Source organism: Portunus trituberculatus, chromosome 25, assembly GCF_017591435.1.
Source record: "Portunus trituberculatus isolate SZX2019 chromosome 25, ASM1759143v1, whole genome shotgun sequence".
Taxonomy (NCBI): domain Eukaryota; kingdom Metazoa; phylum Arthropoda; class Malacostraca; order Decapoda; family Portunidae; genus Portunus; species Portunus trituberculatus.
In genome coordinates, this window is record NC_059279.1 from 4,105,001 (window position 1) to 4,122,500 (window position 17,500).

Consider the following 17,500-nt stretch of genomic DNA (forward strand, 5'->3'; position numbering starts at 1 on the left):
TTAATCTTTTCTTACTTTTTTCCCCACTTGATTTGCTGCTGCTTTTACGTTTGTGTTTTGATGCGTGGCTGTTATTGCTGTTTTTCTTGATCTTATTCTACACTTTCCAGTTTTGTCATGAAATCTTGAGTAATTGACTTATTTTGGTATCTTATGCGTGATTTTTATTCATACTGTACATAAATTAAGTATTCCTCATAACCTTGGCTTCTCCATCACTCCTTTGATAAACAGGTCTTCCTTTCGTCCACATTCACACTTTCGCTTTATATTTATTCAAACTATTAACTCATCAAAGAGACAAGATAGAATAGCAACTACATTATTCTCTCGTTTGGTAGCCAGGTCTTCTTCTCATTCATATTTACAACGCCTTATATTCAGGTTTATTTCTCGGTGTCCGGCAGCTGCTAGTCCCACATAGCCGGCAATATGCACACCCCTAAGTCCCTGCTGGTGGCCGTCTGCCTTGTTTGCCTCACGCCTGTACTCGTATCAGCTGACGGAGACACTGACGGGGAAGTGATGAAAGCGGAGGCGAGATACGTTACAAATGACGAGAAAGGTAAGCTGTTTTTAATCATCACCTAAGTTTTGTTGTCCATCATTTGTATTCCTTGAGTTCGAGTTGGAAATGTAGCAATATTTTTTAGTTCATGATTAAATACACGTGTTTCTTGTGTCAACTCTAGCTCTGTTATCGTGATGTGATGCAGTGTGGTGATTGTGTTGTGAATATACATACACGTTGTGGTAATGTGTTAGTATGGAGGTGGTGAAAGAGACTGGCACACGTTCACTATCACCGTAATGATTTTCCTTGATGAGAGAAGGGGAGAGGGAAGCAGGAAGGGAGGGAGGCAGAGAGGGCATGGCCTCTTGCTACTTGATTGCTATGCATGAGATCTGTGCACAAATGTCTATGAATGCAGTGATAACAAGTCATAAGTTAGAGGTGGTGGTGGAGGTGGTGCAGTGATGCAGTGTTCGGTTGGGGAAGGAGTGTGTTTGTGGGTGAGGGTGGAGGGGTGGAGGGGTGGAGGTGCAGGAGGGCGGAGTCTGACACAGGTGCCCCGGCAGACGGCCTTGGAGTGTTCATCGGGCAGCTGCTCACACACTGGATGTTGATCCTCGAGGCGTTCTATCTCATAACGGTCATCTTCGCACCAGCATTTGCCAGGCGTAGACGTAGTCTTTCTTGGGACTTGCCGGCGGCCCCTGATGGGACTGAGATGGGGCTGCTGGAGAGAGCGCTTAACAGGTGAGTGTGTCTGAGAACCCACCTGGCTGAGGCGACGCTTCCCCCCGCACAGGTTTCGGCAAGTTGCAATTCGCTCTGCCTATAGCTGCTCACGGCGCGGTTATTGTGGCTATTGTTGTGTTCTTCCGGGAGCTCGCTCTCGGCATTGCCGACCGCCTGGACTCCGAGTACGAATATGATTACGAGTATGACTACTTCCCGGGGCCCATCCAGAGGCACGACGTCCCACAGCTAGGGTATCAGGGTAGCCCAGGCCGTCGCCGCCCAGCCCGCGACACCCAGGCCAGTATGCTAACCCGCCTCACCGACATGTAAGTACTAGGGGAGCCAGCACCAGCCAGGTAGGTCATGGCTGCTGCTCCTGTTGTCACCAGGAAGCAAACATTGGAAAGTGAAGCTGTTGTGGCAGGAACTGCATGTTGTGAGTCACTTTATTAGCAAGGCGTGTCACGTGTCACGGACCGCCTGACATTTGAAGCATGAAGCACTTCCAATCTGAACTTTATAGATTACGTACCTTCCCCTGAAGATAAGGGTCAGTACAAACAACAAGTTCATTCCTCACTGTCAAAATTCCAGTAACACCTTTATCACTTCACATCTTGTCACTCAATAGGTGGAGGAACAATCTTGATGTTTCCATTCAAACGAGTATTAACGCCTCTGTGATTTAATTGTGTGCTGTGACTGAGAGGCCCACGCGATAACTGTGTGTGTCCTCGACAGCATCGACCCCGTGGAAGCGACCTTCTCCATGCTGCAGGTGAATGACATGTCCTGCAGGCAGCGCGTGATCTGTGAGGTACAGCGCTCCGCCTCCGCCGTGCCCATCATCGGCTCCTTCCTCCAGCAGCTCAGGTGAGACCACAGCGCGCGCGCACACACACACACACACACACACACACACACACACACACACACACACACACACACACACAATAATTCATAAAGAAATATCTATAACTTTACGTATTTTTAGAACTTCATTAGCAATACACAGTCCCTTTTATCTCCATTGTATTATTCCACTATCTCTCTCTCTCTCTCTCTCTCTCTCTCTCTCTCTCTCTCTCTCTCTCTCTCTCTCTGATTTTCATCCTTTTTTGCTGCTTTCCCTCTATCCAACACTCCTCAATTTCCCATCATATAATCTCAAACTTCCAAACCTCGATAATATTTCCTTCACACCGCAACATTTCTCTCCTTATCCTCTAACATTATAAATCCCCCAACACTTGCTGCCTTCCCTCGTAACTAAAAACTCCCTTCTTCGTTCCCCCAGCACGTCCATCCCCGGCCTACACCATTACAGAGAAGCACAGTACGCAGGCGCAGCTCTCGAGGATTGCGCTCTCCTCTTCGCTGGCTGCCCTGAAGATGCTTTGGTCGAAAACTGAAGCCCTCCACCTCCCTCTCTCGTGCTAAGGAAACTGTTATGTTGATTATTGTTATTGTTTTTGTGTGTCTGATGACTAATGATGGTATGAGTGAGTGTGTGAGTTTGCGTTCGTATATGTACACAGATAGATAGACGGAAATGTTTAGATAGACAGATAGATAGATAGAATGACAGATACAGACACAGACACAGACAGAGACACAGAAAGGAAACAGCGACTGATAGACAGACAGACATACGGATATCAAATAGAAAACGAAAAGAAATGATTACGTTGATATACAAAAAGACAAGACAACTAGAAGAAGATTTATGTACAGACAAACAGATAGACAGACAGACAGACAGACAGACGAACATACAGACAGACGAAAAAAGTAAAATGGACAGAGACAATGATACAGAAAGAATAAAAGACAAACAGACAAACACGTATAGACAGACAAATAACCATGAGAGAGAGAGAGAGAGAGAGAGAGAGAGAGAGAGAGAGAGAGAGAGAGAGAGAGAGAGAGAGAGAGAGAGAGAGAGAGAGAGAGAGAGAGAGAGAGAGAGAGAGAGAGAGAGAGAGAGAGAGAGAGAGAGAGAGAGAGAGAGAGAGAGAGAGAGACTAAAGAATGACAAACTGGTCAGTGTATATTATAATTATGACCAAAACATATTTCCTGACCAAAATAACAAAATGAACTAGACTGAAATTAATACAAAACTGACTGACTGACCGACTGACTGACTGACTAACTGATGGATCCCAAAGATTACAACTAGCGCCTGACTGACAGAAAGACGAAGACTAATACTAAGAACTATTTTTTGTCTCCTTTTTGCCGCATCTCTTCTATTTAGGATTTAAGTCTTTTAGTGTTCCTTGATGTTTTCTGATCCTTCATAAGTGTGTGTTATTCTTTTTTTATTTCATGTGTAGCCTTTCCTTCTTTTTCCTCTATCCTCTTTCACCTTCTTCCTCCCTTTCTGATCCTTTCTTTATAAGAGTGTATAATTCTCTTTATATCATGTCTAGTTTTTTTTTCTTCCTCCTCCTCTATCCTCTTCTTTGTGATCTTCCTTATAATACTAGTACGTTACATTTCCTCCTCCTCCTACTCCTCTTTATATCCTGATTCTCATTCTTCTCCTCCTCCTGATTCTCTTCTTCCTTCTACTTCTTATCTCGCATAAAAGTTACTAATACTGACTGACCAAAGAGTGTGACAGACTCCCAAAGACAAGACGAACCAGGAAACTAGATTGTTCGTATGACACTGTATACAAAAAGACAATATATGGTGGGGTGAACGAAATGGAACTGACTGATTGACAATGAGGTAATGTGACATTTTTCCTGGCAGTGACATGACTTGGTACAGTTTGACATGAGAATTGACAAGACGACTGGTACTTATTGACTTACTGACGTGAAATAATGCTCATGATTCAAGTACGATTTATTTTTTGCAGTGTTCATGTTAATTTTTGTGTCAGAGTCTTTGTTTAAAGGGTTCGTGTTGTATTTCTTTTCTGTCTACTTAAACTAACTCTCCTGTCATTGGTTTGTTCTTGAGATTGTTGTGATTGGGTTAAATTGTTAAACTCCTAAGTATTTATTGTTATTTATTTTGTTATCTAATTTTGTAAGGTATGAAATCAATCCATTTCTTTGTTTTATGTACTTGTTATTTGTGTGAGTCTAAACCTTTCCTAAAAGTTAAGTATTTATTTCTATTTATTCTGGAGAAGAGATAAGAAAACGTAAAGTCATTGTATAGTTTTGTAAATACATTGCCTAAATAAAGTCAAGGTTCTAAATAATCATATGGCTGTGTCAATTCTACATCCCTCCTGAGCTTCCTGAGAGAGTGAACTAATATAGGGACGCATAAAGTGATTGAATAAAAAAGGAATACTAGTTTGTGATTCCCTATTGCCCATTTGCCAGTTCTTTGTATTATTCCACTCTCTCTCTCTCTCTCTCTCTCTCTCTCTCTCTCTCTCTCTCTCTCTCTCTCTCTCTCTCTCTCTCTCTCTGATTTTCACCCTTTTATGCTGCGTTCCCTCTTTCTCTATAAGTTGAGTTAAAGAGGGAACAAGCCACACAAATGGTTTCAAGCTACATAAGTACACTTGAAAAAGAGAGAAGCAGAAAAAAAAATTGTTTCACAGATAGTAGTGGGAGGAACAGCCTTAGCACACGTGATGAGTGCGGACTGCGGAGGCATGAACCAGCTGAAAAAGGATAGTGAGAGGAGCGGCCTTAACACACGTGATTAGTGCAGAGGCATGAATCAGCTGGAAAGGATGGATAAGTGTGATAAGTATGAGGATAATGATGGCAGCAAATCTTAACTCCTTCAGAACTGGATCTCATTTTCATCATGAATTGTTGGTGTGCTTAGAAGATTTTATTGACATTAGGAAGGGTCTATGGAGGTCAGAAGATTCATGGCCCGCATCTTAATCCCCACATAAGTTTCTGAAGTTGTAAAAAAAATCACCGAATTGTAAGCAGAATGAATATTAAAATGCGTCATGGTACTGAAGGGATTAAGTGCTCAGGAACATTTTTTAAAGCAAATTCACAGAAAAGGACGAGTTTCTCTTCAAGAAAGAAAACGCTACCTTATGATTCACTATTGCTTGCTGTGTTGAGGAATCGGGCAGGAGTTTGCTTTAGTAGTTTGTGGAAAGAAGAGAAACATCACCTTATGATTCTCTATTGCTTGCTGTGTTATAGGATTGAGCTAAAATTTGTATTAATGGCTTTAAAATGCAATGCCACTGGTACTTGAATAAGAAGAATAACGCTCCCTTATGACTCGCTGTTGATTGCTGGTTCCCGTGTCGCACATGAGATAAGGTTGAATCAGTGGCAATACATTTTTACTATTATACACTACTGGTCTACTAATAATCTGTGTTATGAGCTGAATTGGTAATTAAAGAGCTGGAGAACCCAATCATTACTGGGACCCATTCTTTTTCATGAGTTTTTGAGTATTGACTGGACAATTTTATTCAGATTAGGAATGCTCTATGGAGGTCAGAAGATTAATGACCACAGTCTTCACCATCTTCATCCCAACATAAAGAATCTAAAACTGTATAAAAAATCACGAAATAGTAAACAAAATGAATATGAAAACGTGTCCTGGTACTGAAGGGATAAACACAGAGCCACACTAGAGAGAGTTACAGGTATCTACACACCAAAGCAGCATTACAGGACGGAGAGAGGTGCAGGGAAGGAGGGAGAGGCATCGGGCGCATCCAGTTATTCTTAGCAGCAGAAGCGGTGGCTATGCATGAGTGAAATAGAGACGAGCGCGAGTCTTCTTGGACTTCTTTAGCATTCCATTCGTGTAATAGACATCGGCATGTCCTAATTCCCCGGCGGAGTACTGATGAAGCAGATGCCGCCTTGCCCTACACACAGAGAGAGAGAGAGAGAGAGAGAGAGAGAGAGAGAGAGAGAGAGAGAGAGAGAGAGAGAGAGAGAGAGAGAGAGAGAGAGAGAGAGAGAGAGAGAGAGAGAGAGAGAGAGAGAGAGAGAGAGAGAGAGAGAGAGCACCTGCTATCTTGTCACACACCTCGGGATATTAACTAATTCACAATAGATAAAAAAAATAAAAAATGAAAATACTCTAACACATTTCAGATAGAGAATACCTGTTAAGTACTTGTAGTCGTCCTCTAAACGTGTGGTGATCTGATCTTAGCTGCTTTGAACAGGGTCTAGGGAAGGTAAATATTTACTGACACATCTCGTCATTAAACAAAACATTCGGCCGTCAGTATTCAGCGTCTGATCTGCATCACTTTTACCAGGTTCTAGTGAAGTTTATTGCAGTTTTCAGTGTCTTTTATACTTCCAGTGATATATTTAATTCTGAAACAAGCATTCGGTATCTATAAACCTACCAACGTATGATTTACATGGATTTTAAACGTCTTAGGGATAATCAGTAGTTTTCAAGCGCCTTTTCATGTTTTATTTTTTAGTCTAGGCCAAACACTTATTCCTCGTTTTCATGTTTTTCGTCACTCATTTTTAGTGTGAGACATAAAAAAACATTTGTTCCTCGCCATTGAAATGCTAAGTATAGAGAAGAACACGCTTATGGAGAAAGGCAGACAAAATAGTGCATCATCTGGGACACGTGTTTTAATGGATGACGTTACGAAGATTGGTAATGATGATTTGATAGGGAAATAAGAAAGTGAAATAAGAAAATTGTAACATTAGGAGGAGGAAGAGGAGGAAGAAGAACAAGAATATGGCAAGCAGTAATAACAATAAAAAATGACGAGAGAATGATGAAAGTAATGACAAGCAAAGACGATGATGACAAGAATAAAAGACGATCATGACGAAAAACAAAAACAAAAGCAACAAGAACAACAAAAACAAGATGTAGCAAGTAAAAGTAGAAAGCAGAGGAAAAGCAGAAGTAGAAGTAGCAGTAGATGAAGAAGAGGAAGAAGAAGTACCAGCGCTGGATAAGGGAAAGAGTGCCAGGATCAGTAGGTGGGTCAAGTCTCTCCGTGTCTCTCCGTGTCCTGCATCTCTCCACCCAGCGCCTCTCTCCCCTCAGTTTGCCCAATCGCGTCCCGACGTTTGTTGAGAGAGCTTGTGCCTCCTTCATCGGCGCACCAGGTGGATATAGGACATCCCTTTAGTCTCGTCAGGTGAGTTACCTTACTGGCAGTGAACGCTTGTGAGTAAATGCTTGTTTAACCCCTTCAGTACTGGGACACATTTTTACCTTCATTTGTGTAAGATTAGACTATATTATTGACATTAATAAGGGTCTATAGAGGTTAGAAGTTTAAAATAGTCTTGACTATTTTAATTCCCCTCAACAAACTTTTGAAGGTGTATAAAATCATCAAAAATAAGCATAATGAATATGAAAACGCGTCATACTGATAAAAATTTAAGAATGTGATGGATACTAGAATGTATTACTATTTTTTTCTTAGTTTTTAGTGTAAAAATTTCGTGTGTGTGTGTTTCACTGTTTGATCTGCTGCAGTCTCTGACGAGACAGCCAGACGTTACCCTACGGAACGAGCTCAGAGCTCATTATTTCCAATCTTCGGATAGGCCTGAGACCAGGCACACACCACACACCGGGACAACAAGGTCACAACTCCTCGATTTACATCCCGTACCTACTCACTGCTAGGTGAACAGGGGCTACACGTGAAAGGAGACACACCCAAATATCTCCACCCGGCAGGGGAATCGAACCCCGGTCTTCTGGCTTGTGAAGCCAGCGTTCTAACCACTGAGCTACCGTGTGTGTGTGTGTGTGTGTGTGTGTGTGTGTGTGTGTGTGTGTGCTGATGTATATAAAAGTGCTTTTGTTAATTTTTTTATAGATATCTTAGTTGTTTGAGTGTTTAAATTTACTTTTTTTATTTCGAAATGTGCGATACCATTGTTCTCGTGTGTGTGTGTGTGTGTGTGTGTGTGTGTGTGTGTGTGTGTGTGTGTGTGTGTGTGTGTGTGTGTGCGCGCTTACGTGTATATTTCCATTCATAATATATTACACCAACAAACACCGGAAAACATTAAACACATTGTAGGGGGCGCATTTCTCTCTCTCTCTCTCTCTCTCTCTCTCTCTCTCTCTCTCTCTCTCTCTCTCTCCCCTTTGCCCGGTAACAGCCACCGTTGAGCTCACGCGTGGAATCAACAATGAAGGCGCTCCTTTCTCTCTCCGCACTCAAAGGACGGTCGGTGCTCAGTATAATAACCATCAAGGACACCTAACTGTTCCTAACTGAGACCTAACTGTTTCGGAATCGATCTTAACGCTTTCTTTGCCGCAAAATTAAGTGGAAATTACATAGCTCACCCAACCAACAGAATTACATAGCTCACCCAACCAAAACAATTACATAGCTCACCCAACCAACAGTTCTTGTCTTTCCTCTCTTCCTACAGACCAAACTTAAGGCAAAATTGACAGAGCCTCCTCTAGGAGACACCTGACGATGCACTGGACGCTGAGGGTACTGGTGGCGACGGCCTGCCTCGCCTCGCTAACCTGGGCGGGACAACTCAGAGGGAACAAAGGGAACAAAGTGGAGAGTCAAGCCAATGTGGAACAAGATGAAGTATTAGCCATAGACCCTGAGGAGAGAATTATCACTGTTGGCAACGCAGGTGAGGGAACTTGAGAAAAGAGTAAGTGTGGGTGAGTGTGGTGAGGCTGTGAGGTGTGTGGTGCGGCTGAATGTGGTGTGTGGTGCGGCTGAATGTGGTGTGTGGTGAGGCTGAGTGTGGTGTGTGGTGCGGCTGAGTGTGGTGTGTGTGAGGCTGAATGTGGTGTGTGGTGAGGCTGAATGTGGTGTGTGTGAGGCTATGTGGTGTGTGGTGAGGCTGAGTGTGGTATGTGTGAGGCTGTGTGGTGTGTGGTGTGTGGTGAGGCTGGGTGCGAGTGTGGTGAGGCTGAGAGCGGTCCGGTTCAGGCCAGTATTCTGAATGATTAAACGGATTCTCAAGAGTTTTTTTTTTATGCTGTTGATGTAGAAATTTTATCAATCTGACACTAAAACCCTACAAATATCCTTAAAACATCCATGTAACTTCAACTTGAGTAGGGATTCTCAACCTTTTTCTCGTTAAGAATCCCCTGACTCATAAAACCATCTACCCGAATCCTCGGGATCTGACATCAAACAGAATATAAATATAGTGACTAACACTAATTCAATATGCAATGGTACTGCAAAGGATGTTATTAAATCAGCCATCAATGTAGCTCTGGAAATCTTGTGAACCCCTGTGGGCTCACGAACCCTCGGCTGAGAACCCGTGAATTAGATCCTTTGGAATGTGATGAAGCTATGGAAGCTTTTCAAAGTACATACAGATAGAGGGATGGATAGATATATATATATATATATATATATATATATATATATATATATATATATATATATATATATATATATATATATATATATATATATATAGAGAGAGAGAGAGAGAGAGAGAGAGAGAGAGAGAGAGAGAGAGAGAGAGAGAGAGAGAGAGAGAGAGAGAGAGAGAGAGAGAGAGAGAGAGAGAGAGAGAGAGAGAGAGAGAGAGAGAGAGAGAGGATACTGGCTAACTCCTGCACTAGAGGGGTGTCTGACGGGCGTCCCTGCACAGAGGGTCTGGGAGTGTTCCTGGTCCAGCTCAGCACAATGACAGTTCTCCTCCTGGCTGCCATATACTGCATCTATGTTGTGTTCCTGCCCTCCGTGTCCAACCGCAGCCTGCCGTGGAGCCCTTGGGACATACTGGGGCAAGTCGGAGGGACCATCGAGGCCACGGATCTGCTCAGGCGGGTTACGGAAAGGTAGGTTGGCATCGAACACTCTCAATAAACGCTTTCCTTCAAACAGATTCCACTAAGCACGCTGTGGCGGGGTCTATCGTCCTAACCGGGGTGTGGATTGGCGCCATGCTGATAATCGCCGAGCTCATCAAGGGCATCGGCACCAGGATTTACCCGTTGGAGGGCTCGCAGGGGGATGAGCAGATTCTAATTTCCGTAAGGTCTGCCAGCGCCTCAACGGGCCTCCTGGAGCGGGCCCTCGCCGGGTGAGTGTCGCGGCCTGAAGCGTCACTCTTCTTCTTCGTCTTCTGAGCATCACCCGTCGCTGTGTGTTCATCTATCCGTCACGCAGGAATCACATCACAGCTTAGCACTTATCCCAGTTCCCTCAGCTCCCCCAGTTCCCCTAGTTCTCTAAGCGATTCAACGCCATGTTAATCTGCTTTACCGGGGCCTTAAGTCTTTCCATTCACTCAGTCTGTCTATCCGTCAGTTATTCGGTCAATCTTCAATCGAGTGATAAAACTTTCCGGTGGCTTTGTGGTGTACTTCTTGACTCTCAGTTGCCTGAAGGTTGTGGGTTCGATCTTTGCTATCTGTATAAATGATACTTATACACTTTCTCACACACACACACACACACACACACACACACACACACACACACACACATCAGCAGTACAAAGGCTTTATACTAAACGCTGGATAACACATTTCCTAGGAGATACATACGTGACATCCTTCAATTACATTGTCAACCAGAACCCACGCCAGTCAGTGGGTTTATGCAGTGCCGCAAATCAGCATCCAAAATTTAGTGACCGTTAAAAGCACACACGCGCCGCAACTAAAGCCGACAGTGTGCGAGTCTAATAAAGCCGAGAAGCCAAAGAAGAAAGTGACGCCGCGTGCACGGGAACCTTTGGTGAGGGACTGACTCTGGGAAGCTCGTGGGAGTCTTGATGATTCTTGGTGGTGACTCGCATTGTGGCTTGGGGTGAGTCACTAACCTCCTCTAGTCCTTAACCCCTTCAATACTGGGACGTATTTTTACATTGAGATTTGTGTACGATTAGACTATTTCATTAACATTAGAAAGGGTGTATGGAGTTCAGAATATTAATGGCCACAGTCTTCACTATCTTAATGCCCCGACATAAGTTTGTGAAGCTGTATAAAATTAACAAATAGTAAGCAGAATGAATATGGAAACGCGTCATGGTACTGAAGGGATTAACTCAATTCTTTAATGAGTCCTTTCCTTACTCCTCTTCGGCACCCACCTGCCAATACTTCAACATCAGGTAGGTATTAATAACAGTTGTATTTACCACTTGCCATAGAACACGTGCATTAGAGCTGATTATGTAGAGTATACCGGGACTAACTATAGACCGCTCATGTCCTCCTGTCTTCTCTTCAGCATTGATTCTGTAAACTCGAGGATGGCGTCTGAGGAGCGCGCAGTGTGCAGGAAGATGTCACTCTGTCAGATGGGAAACATGACGTCAGGATTCAGATATGTCCACACCTTCCTGGAGATTCTTAGGTGAGTTTCTATTTGAGTCAATCTGTTCACCATCTCATGTCTTCTTTCGGTATTCACTTTATAAGCACTCAAAACACTGATTCCCATAACACTGACTCCCCATAGCACTGACTCCCCCATAGCATTGACTCCCGCAAGCACTGACTCTCATAGCACTGACTCCCATAGCACTGACTCCCACCATAGCACTGATTCCCATAGCACTGATTCCCATAGCACTGACTCCCATAACACTGACTCCCATACCATTGACTCCCCTATAGAACTGACTCCACCCATAGCACTGACTCCCCCCAAGCACTGACTCCCTCATCTGTTCTCCTTATAGTATTCCGTCCCTCGTCTCTTCTACTTATCTCTTATCAATTTAGTCGCGTCTGTCTCCAACTTTCTAACTTTCTCTTGGTTTCTTTTCTTCTCCTCAGCACACACTGTCTATATCACTCGTTGATTTTCTGATATATTTGTTTTTGCTTTTACTTTTTAATCTTCCTTGCTTTTTTTCGTATTTTTCCAGTCGTTTTTTTTTTAATGGTGTGTTTCTTTTCTTGTTTTTTTTTTCCTTCATCTCTCTTCTTATTTTCCTCTCCATCTTCCATCCTCCCATTCTTCTTCCCGTTCCTTTTTAGTACACATCCCTTGCTACACATCATAGAAATCAATAAACCTATAGGAGAGATGAAGCAAGAATAAAAGAAACAGTTTATGAGGTGAACATTCTCTGGTAAAGCATAGCAAGGCATTTTTCCCTCACATGATAGCTGGGATGACATAGACAGTGCATAAGGTCCCTCGTGTAGCAATACAACGTTAAATATTTTGTCGCTATACAAGTCAGCGTATTGTTTCCCTCCTTGCAGACCCTGGTTTTCGCAGTGACGGTAACAGGAAGGGTATAAATATCGTTTAAGGTTTCCTCCTGTACCAAAGCAACTTATTCTTTCCCTCCACACATACCTGTATTAATGAATAAGTGAAATGTTCTCTCGTTATGCAAGGCAACCTATTATTCCCCTCCTTACAGATACAAGTTTTCGCAGTGATGGTAGCAGGGAGGATATATATGAATAACGTATAATATTTTCTCGTGTACCAAAGCAACTTATTGTTTCCCTGCACACATACCTCTATTAACACAAAGTGACTGTAATGAATAAGCAAAATGTTCTCTCGGTATGCAAGTCAACGTATTCTTCCTCTCCTCACACGCAGCACTTGGAATAATGCATCAGGTATCTTGGCGTAGCAAAACAGCTTATTCTTTTCCCTCCTCACAGACCAGTCTTCCCGCAAATCGATGACAACTGGGAGGGTCTACTGGCTGGGGAAGCACGAGAGGACTGCAATATCCTGTACCCAGAATGCCCCGGTGCCATCTTGAGAGCAATGTTCGCGGAAGTTTACTAATGCAGCAGTCACGTTTCGCGCAACACGGATCTGAGAAACTGCCAGAGATATAATAGTAATTCCGTAATGAAAACATGCATTAATTTCTCTTGTGTTGGAGTCAGTCATTAACTTAACTGTAGTCATTCCTCCCTAAGAGAATCGTTATCTATAGCAGTCAGTCATTCCCTTGTCTTTTTTTTTTATCCAGCTCTTTATCATTCCTCTTATGAAAGCCAAATATGTCATTCCCATCCTCAATTACACTCATTCCCCTTCAGAAAAAAAGCCCAAATGGTATATATATATATATATATATATATATATATATATATATATATATATATATATATATATATATATATATATATATAAACTCGATTACACTCACTCTTAAGGAAACCAACAACGATATGCAGATACACTTATTCCTCTTCTGAAAACCTCACTTCTAAGACTCGACCACATCCACTTAAAAACCCACAACTAGTACATACAAATAGACTCAATCCCTTCAGAAAAAACAAATATTGATCTTCCCTAACCTCCAGTTCACTCCCACATAAGAGCAAACAAATATACACAAGAACACTCATTGCTAGAGTGCAGTGACCTGGGAAACAGACTGGCTGTATTCAGGCTATGATCCCGAGATACTGACACTCATGCTAATCACTCACTCTACAAGGCCATTCTGATTCCTACTAAGTGTCCCAGTGACGCCTTGAACTCTTAACCCCTTTACTACAGAGACGCATTTTTACCTTGACTTTTAGATATGATGACACGATTTTATTTGCATTACGAAGGGTCTATGGAGGTCAAAAGAATAATGGCCAGAGTCTTTACTATTCGAATCCCAACATATGTTTTCTGAAGCTGTATAAAATCACCAAATAGTAACCTGAATGAATAAGAAAATGAATCCCGGTGCTGAATAGATTAATGGTCTTGTAATTTCATTGGGGTCATTTTTCAGTCCCTTTGTTGCCTTTATCCAATGAAAAAGTACTGTTTTGTTAGTAAATTAAGGGGGACAGTAACTATTTATTCTTTTATTTCTCATATTTCCATTTCTTTTTAATCATTTCTTCAGCCCTTTAGTTGCCTTTGTGCAGTGAAAAAGGCTGTGTATTGTTAGTAAATTGAGAAAGAGAGTAACTATTTTCCCTCGTACTTATTTCATTTTCTGTTTTTTTCCCCAATTCGTAAATAACAATGGTGATTAAAAATGACTTTGTTTTGTAAGTTGAGGAATAAGTTCATTTTCGTGTTTCGTTTACTTTTCCTTATTTTTTTTTCATATCTTTTCTTTCTCCTCATTTTTGTGGTTGTAAGATCTTATGTTGCGTCCCTATTCTATTTTTTTTTGTCCATTCATTTGTTTCTGCCGCGCATTTAGTTATCTATTCCTAAGTCGAGGAATAAATAAATCTTTGTGCTAAGTCCATATTTTTCAGCTTTTTTCTTTCTTTTTTTGAAGCTAAAGAATGTTATATTTATTATCTTACTTCATTTATATTTTCATTCCTCTTCACATAACTTCCATCTCCTCTCCGTATTCCCACAGATGGTTAATTTATTTTACACATTTTTATTCACCTATTTATTTGTCTTTATTTATTTCTACTAATGTAAATGTACTTGAATGTATTTATTTGTATTTATATCAGTCCTCGCTGGCCGCGGATCGACACTAATTGTTACTTCCACGTTAATAAAGCAATGTTGAACTGAATGGAGGAAGAAAAATTAATCCTATATCAAGATTCTCGTAAAATGCTGGAGAGAGAGAGAGAGAGAGAGAGAGAGAGAGAGAGAGAGAGAGAGAGAGAGAGATGAAAAAGAAAAAGCTTGAGCAGAGAAAGATGAATACTATGATGAATGTATAAGTTAGCTGGCTAAATCTAGTGAACGAAACAAGTATAAAATATAGTGAAAAAAGAAAAAAAAAAAAGAAAAGGAAAAAGAGAGAATAGAAAACGAATAAACCTGAACACACACAGCTGAAGAAAACAAAAGAAAACTCCATTATAGACACCAACAATCCATCACATCTTCAAAAGAACAACATTGGGAGAGAAATAAGAACCAATAACTCCACAAGGTTCTAAAGCATTACATCAGTCTCCTAACACAACACGAGGGAAGAAATCGAGAAGACGTAACAGAACTACAATGCTAATATCATCAAAGAAAACGGAATATAGGGATAGCTTATGTAATGTTAGAGAGGTTCACAGTATTCTCTTAGATGTATAGATAGATAAAAGACAGGCTGGCAGATGGATGAATAGATAGAAAAATAGATATAGAGATAAAAATTGGCCACAACGTTGTATAGTACATCTTTTATCCTACAATTCAAATACAATAGTAGTAGTAGTAGTAGTAGTAGCAGTAGTAGTAGTATAGTAGTAGTAGTAGTATAGTAGTATAGTAGTACTAGTAACAGTGATTGTTGTAGTAGTAGTAGTAGTTGTAGTAGTAGTAATAGTAGTAGTAGTGGTTGTTGTTGTTGCTGCCGTTGTTGTTGTTGTATATAGTAGAAATAAAAGTAGTAGTAGTAGTAGTAGTAGTAGTAGTAGTACCAGCAGTAATAATAATAGTAGTAATAGTAAAACAACAACACTTGAAGGCGTTCCTATATCACCTGTCATCACAAACTTCATTAATCATCCAAACATCAAGAGGAGTAGAGGTACGGTACACCTGCTAATTAAGAGGACAAACAAGTGAGGGCGGGGCAAGTGAGGTCAGGTAAGGTGCACTGATAGACGGTTGACTATTAACTACATAACACTATAAAACATTAGATACCTGGCAGTAATTAACCATTTTATCACTCCACAGTCAATGTTTCTTAAGGAGAGCACGTGAGTCTTCTATATCATTAGGCAGCACTTACAATAGGTACAAATATACAGATAAATAAATAAGAAAGCAGAGAAAAAATACACTAACAAGACTCTCAGTGACCTTGTTAGATGCCATCAGAGGTCAGGACGAAGGTGAGTGTATGGGAGGTCATTTGGGGACTGGCAGAGGTAGAGAAAGGAGCAAGGTAAGTGTGTGTGTGTGTGTGTGTGTGTGTGTGTGTGTGTGTGTGTGTGTGGCTAAAAACGGGACAAATAAAAAAAATCGTGAAAATGAAACAGACAAATGATGAAAATGCATAAAACAAAACTAACTATACAATTAACTAACAAACGATACAACATTCTAACAAGCATACGAACCCACAAACAAAAAAACAAAAAACATAAGGGAAGCTGCAAGAAGCCATTAACTATTTCAATACTGAGATATATATCTATATTGAGATTTGTTTACATTTAGACCATTTTATTGACATTAGGATGAGTCTATTGCGGTCAGAAGATTAATGGCCACAGTCTTCACTATTATAATCCCCACATAAGTTTCTGAAGGTGTACAGAATCACCGAATAATAAGCAGAATAAAAAAAAAAAAACGCGTCATGTAACTGAAGGGGTTAAGTCAACATGTAGAAGTCTGTATGAAACCAACTAACTACGTAACCAATAAACAAAGCAGACAACCCCTTCACTTCCCTCCCACAGTTATATCAATCCAAGATGTACGCCGATTCTCAACCTGTGGACTTGGGAATGAGTCTGGTGCTCCCTGTCAATCTAGCACGCTTCGGCACAGGTTACCTCGCCGAGAATCCCGTGGCTGGCGTGCTCCTCTCCCTCCTCGCCTTCTTCGTCCTCATTGCTGTCCTGGCGGTGCCCATCTCCTCTCTCTTCGGCATCGACATCTTCCCTGGTCTTGTGCCTCACGCGCGGTAAGATCAGTGGAGTTTTCTCAAGTGTTTTCATGGGGTTGGGTTTCCTTGCCATGGTGTGTAAATCATGACAGTGTCCGACTGAGGTGGTTTTTATGTCAAAATAATCCTGGGAACAGTTTTTTTTTCTATGTATGTTTGAATTTTAGTAGTTTTCTTAACGATTTCAGTATTCATCATGTCAGAATAACCTTAAAATTATTTTTCTTGATGAAGAGCTGTGTCGAAGTACTTCTATTAACTATGTTAGTACAAATTAACATAACTTATTACGTTTTCCTACGAATGTTTGTCTGAATGTTTGCATTCATTCACTTTCCATGTAAAAAATCCTAAAATAACTCCTCTTCGCTTCAATTCTTTCGTATACAAACTCCCCCCCCCTCTCTCTCTCTCTCTCTCTCTCTCTCTCTCTCTCTTTCTGTCCTGAAAACACCACCACCCTTCTAACAGGTCCCTGGGAGGCAGTGTGAACTTTTCTGACATGCTGGAGAGTCTGACTGGATCCAGGACGGTGCAAGACTTCATGGACACGCCGCTGGAGGACTTCGTGAGGCGGGTCCTAGGAGGTGACCAGCGGGAGGGACGCGCCATGCAGACTGTGGGTGACTTGGTGGGGCGCGCTGCCGAGGCTGCCACGCCGGTGCTCTCCGTGCTGGACTACGAGAATGCCTTTGCCGCGGTGCAGGTGAGGGAGGAGTGTGTTTTCTTTTGCCTCTTAAAGGGGAGACTGAAACTTTCTTCTCACTCGTATTAACTCCTTCAG

General features: G+C 41.7%; 3 protein-coding genes across 7 annotated transcripts in view; all 3 read left to right on the plus strand.

Moving 5' to 3' along the window:
* Nucleotides 1-3,104, plus strand: part of LOC123508588 — a 3,384-nt gene extending 280 nt beyond the window's left edge. The window contains exons 2-5 of one of the 3 annotated variants that reach the window (XM_045262361.1): nt 408-565; nt 1,081-1,261; nt 1,988-2,119; nt 2,544-3,104. In XM_045262361.1, the coding sequence (XP_045118296.1) occupies nt 433-565; nt 1,081-1,261; nt 1,988-2,119; nt 2,544-2,658 (561 nt within the window). In that variant the 5' untranslated portion in view covers nt 408-432 and the 3' untranslated portion in view covers nt 2,659-3,104. Of the gene's footprint in view, nt 1-384; nt 566-1,080; nt 1,262-1,313; nt 1,573-1,987; nt 2,120-2,543 lie in introns of all 3 variants that reach the window. The other 2 variants (XM_045262358.1, XM_045262360.1) reach the window with 2 other exon arrangements.
* A 4,087-nt stretch (nt 3,105-7,191) lies between these two features.
* On the plus strand, nt 7,192-14,661 carry LOC123508589. Of its 3 annotated transcripts, none has more exons than XM_045262364.1 (5): nt 7,192-7,343; nt 8,608-8,829; nt 9,820-10,009; nt 11,412-11,537; nt 12,815-14,661. In XM_045262364.1, the coding sequence occupies exons 2-5, from the start codon at nt 8,658-8,660 to the stop codon at nt 12,942-12,944; spliced, it is 618 nt and encodes a 205-aa protein (XP_045118299.1). In that variant the 5' UTR covers nt 7,192-7,343; nt 8,608-8,657; the 3' UTR covers nt 12,945-14,661. The 3 variants fall into 3 exon arrangements, with proteins under 3 accessions (XP_045118299.1, XP_045118297.1, XP_045118298.1); XM_045262362.1 differs by lacking the exon at nt 9,820-10,009 and adding an exon at nt 10,056-10,254; XM_045262363.1 differs by lacking the exon at nt 9,820-10,009 and adding an exon at nt 10,056-10,254 and having other exon boundaries at nt 7,280-7,372.
* Nucleotides 14,662-15,910: 1,249 nt separating this feature from the next.
* LOC123508519 overlaps nt 15,911-17,500 on the plus strand; it is a 2,671-nt gene continuing 1,081 nt past the window's right edge. The window contains exons 1-3 of the mRNA XM_045262253.1: nt 15,911-15,934; nt 16,508-16,734; nt 17,188-17,422. Coding sequence (XP_045118188.1) covers nt 15,911-15,934; nt 16,508-16,734; nt 17,188-17,422 — 486 coding nt within the window. The remainder of the gene's footprint in view (nt 15,935-16,507; nt 16,735-17,187; nt 17,423-17,500) is intronic.

Bases quoted from the DNA above. Each gene is read 5' to 3' on its own strand.
- LOC123508589 (XM_045262362.1), top strand. From the start codon at position 8,658: ATGCACTGGACGCTGAGGGTACTGGTGGCGACGGCCTGCCTCGCCTCG. The intron at 8,830-10,055 runs GTGAGGGAACTT...TCCTTCAAACAG, and splicing joins TATCACTGTTGGCAACGCAG to ATTCCACTAAGCACGCTGTG. The intron at 11,538-12,814 runs GTGAGTTTCTAT...CCCTCCTCACAG, and splicing joins ACCTTCCTGGAGATTCTTAG to ACCAGTCTTCCCGCAAATCG.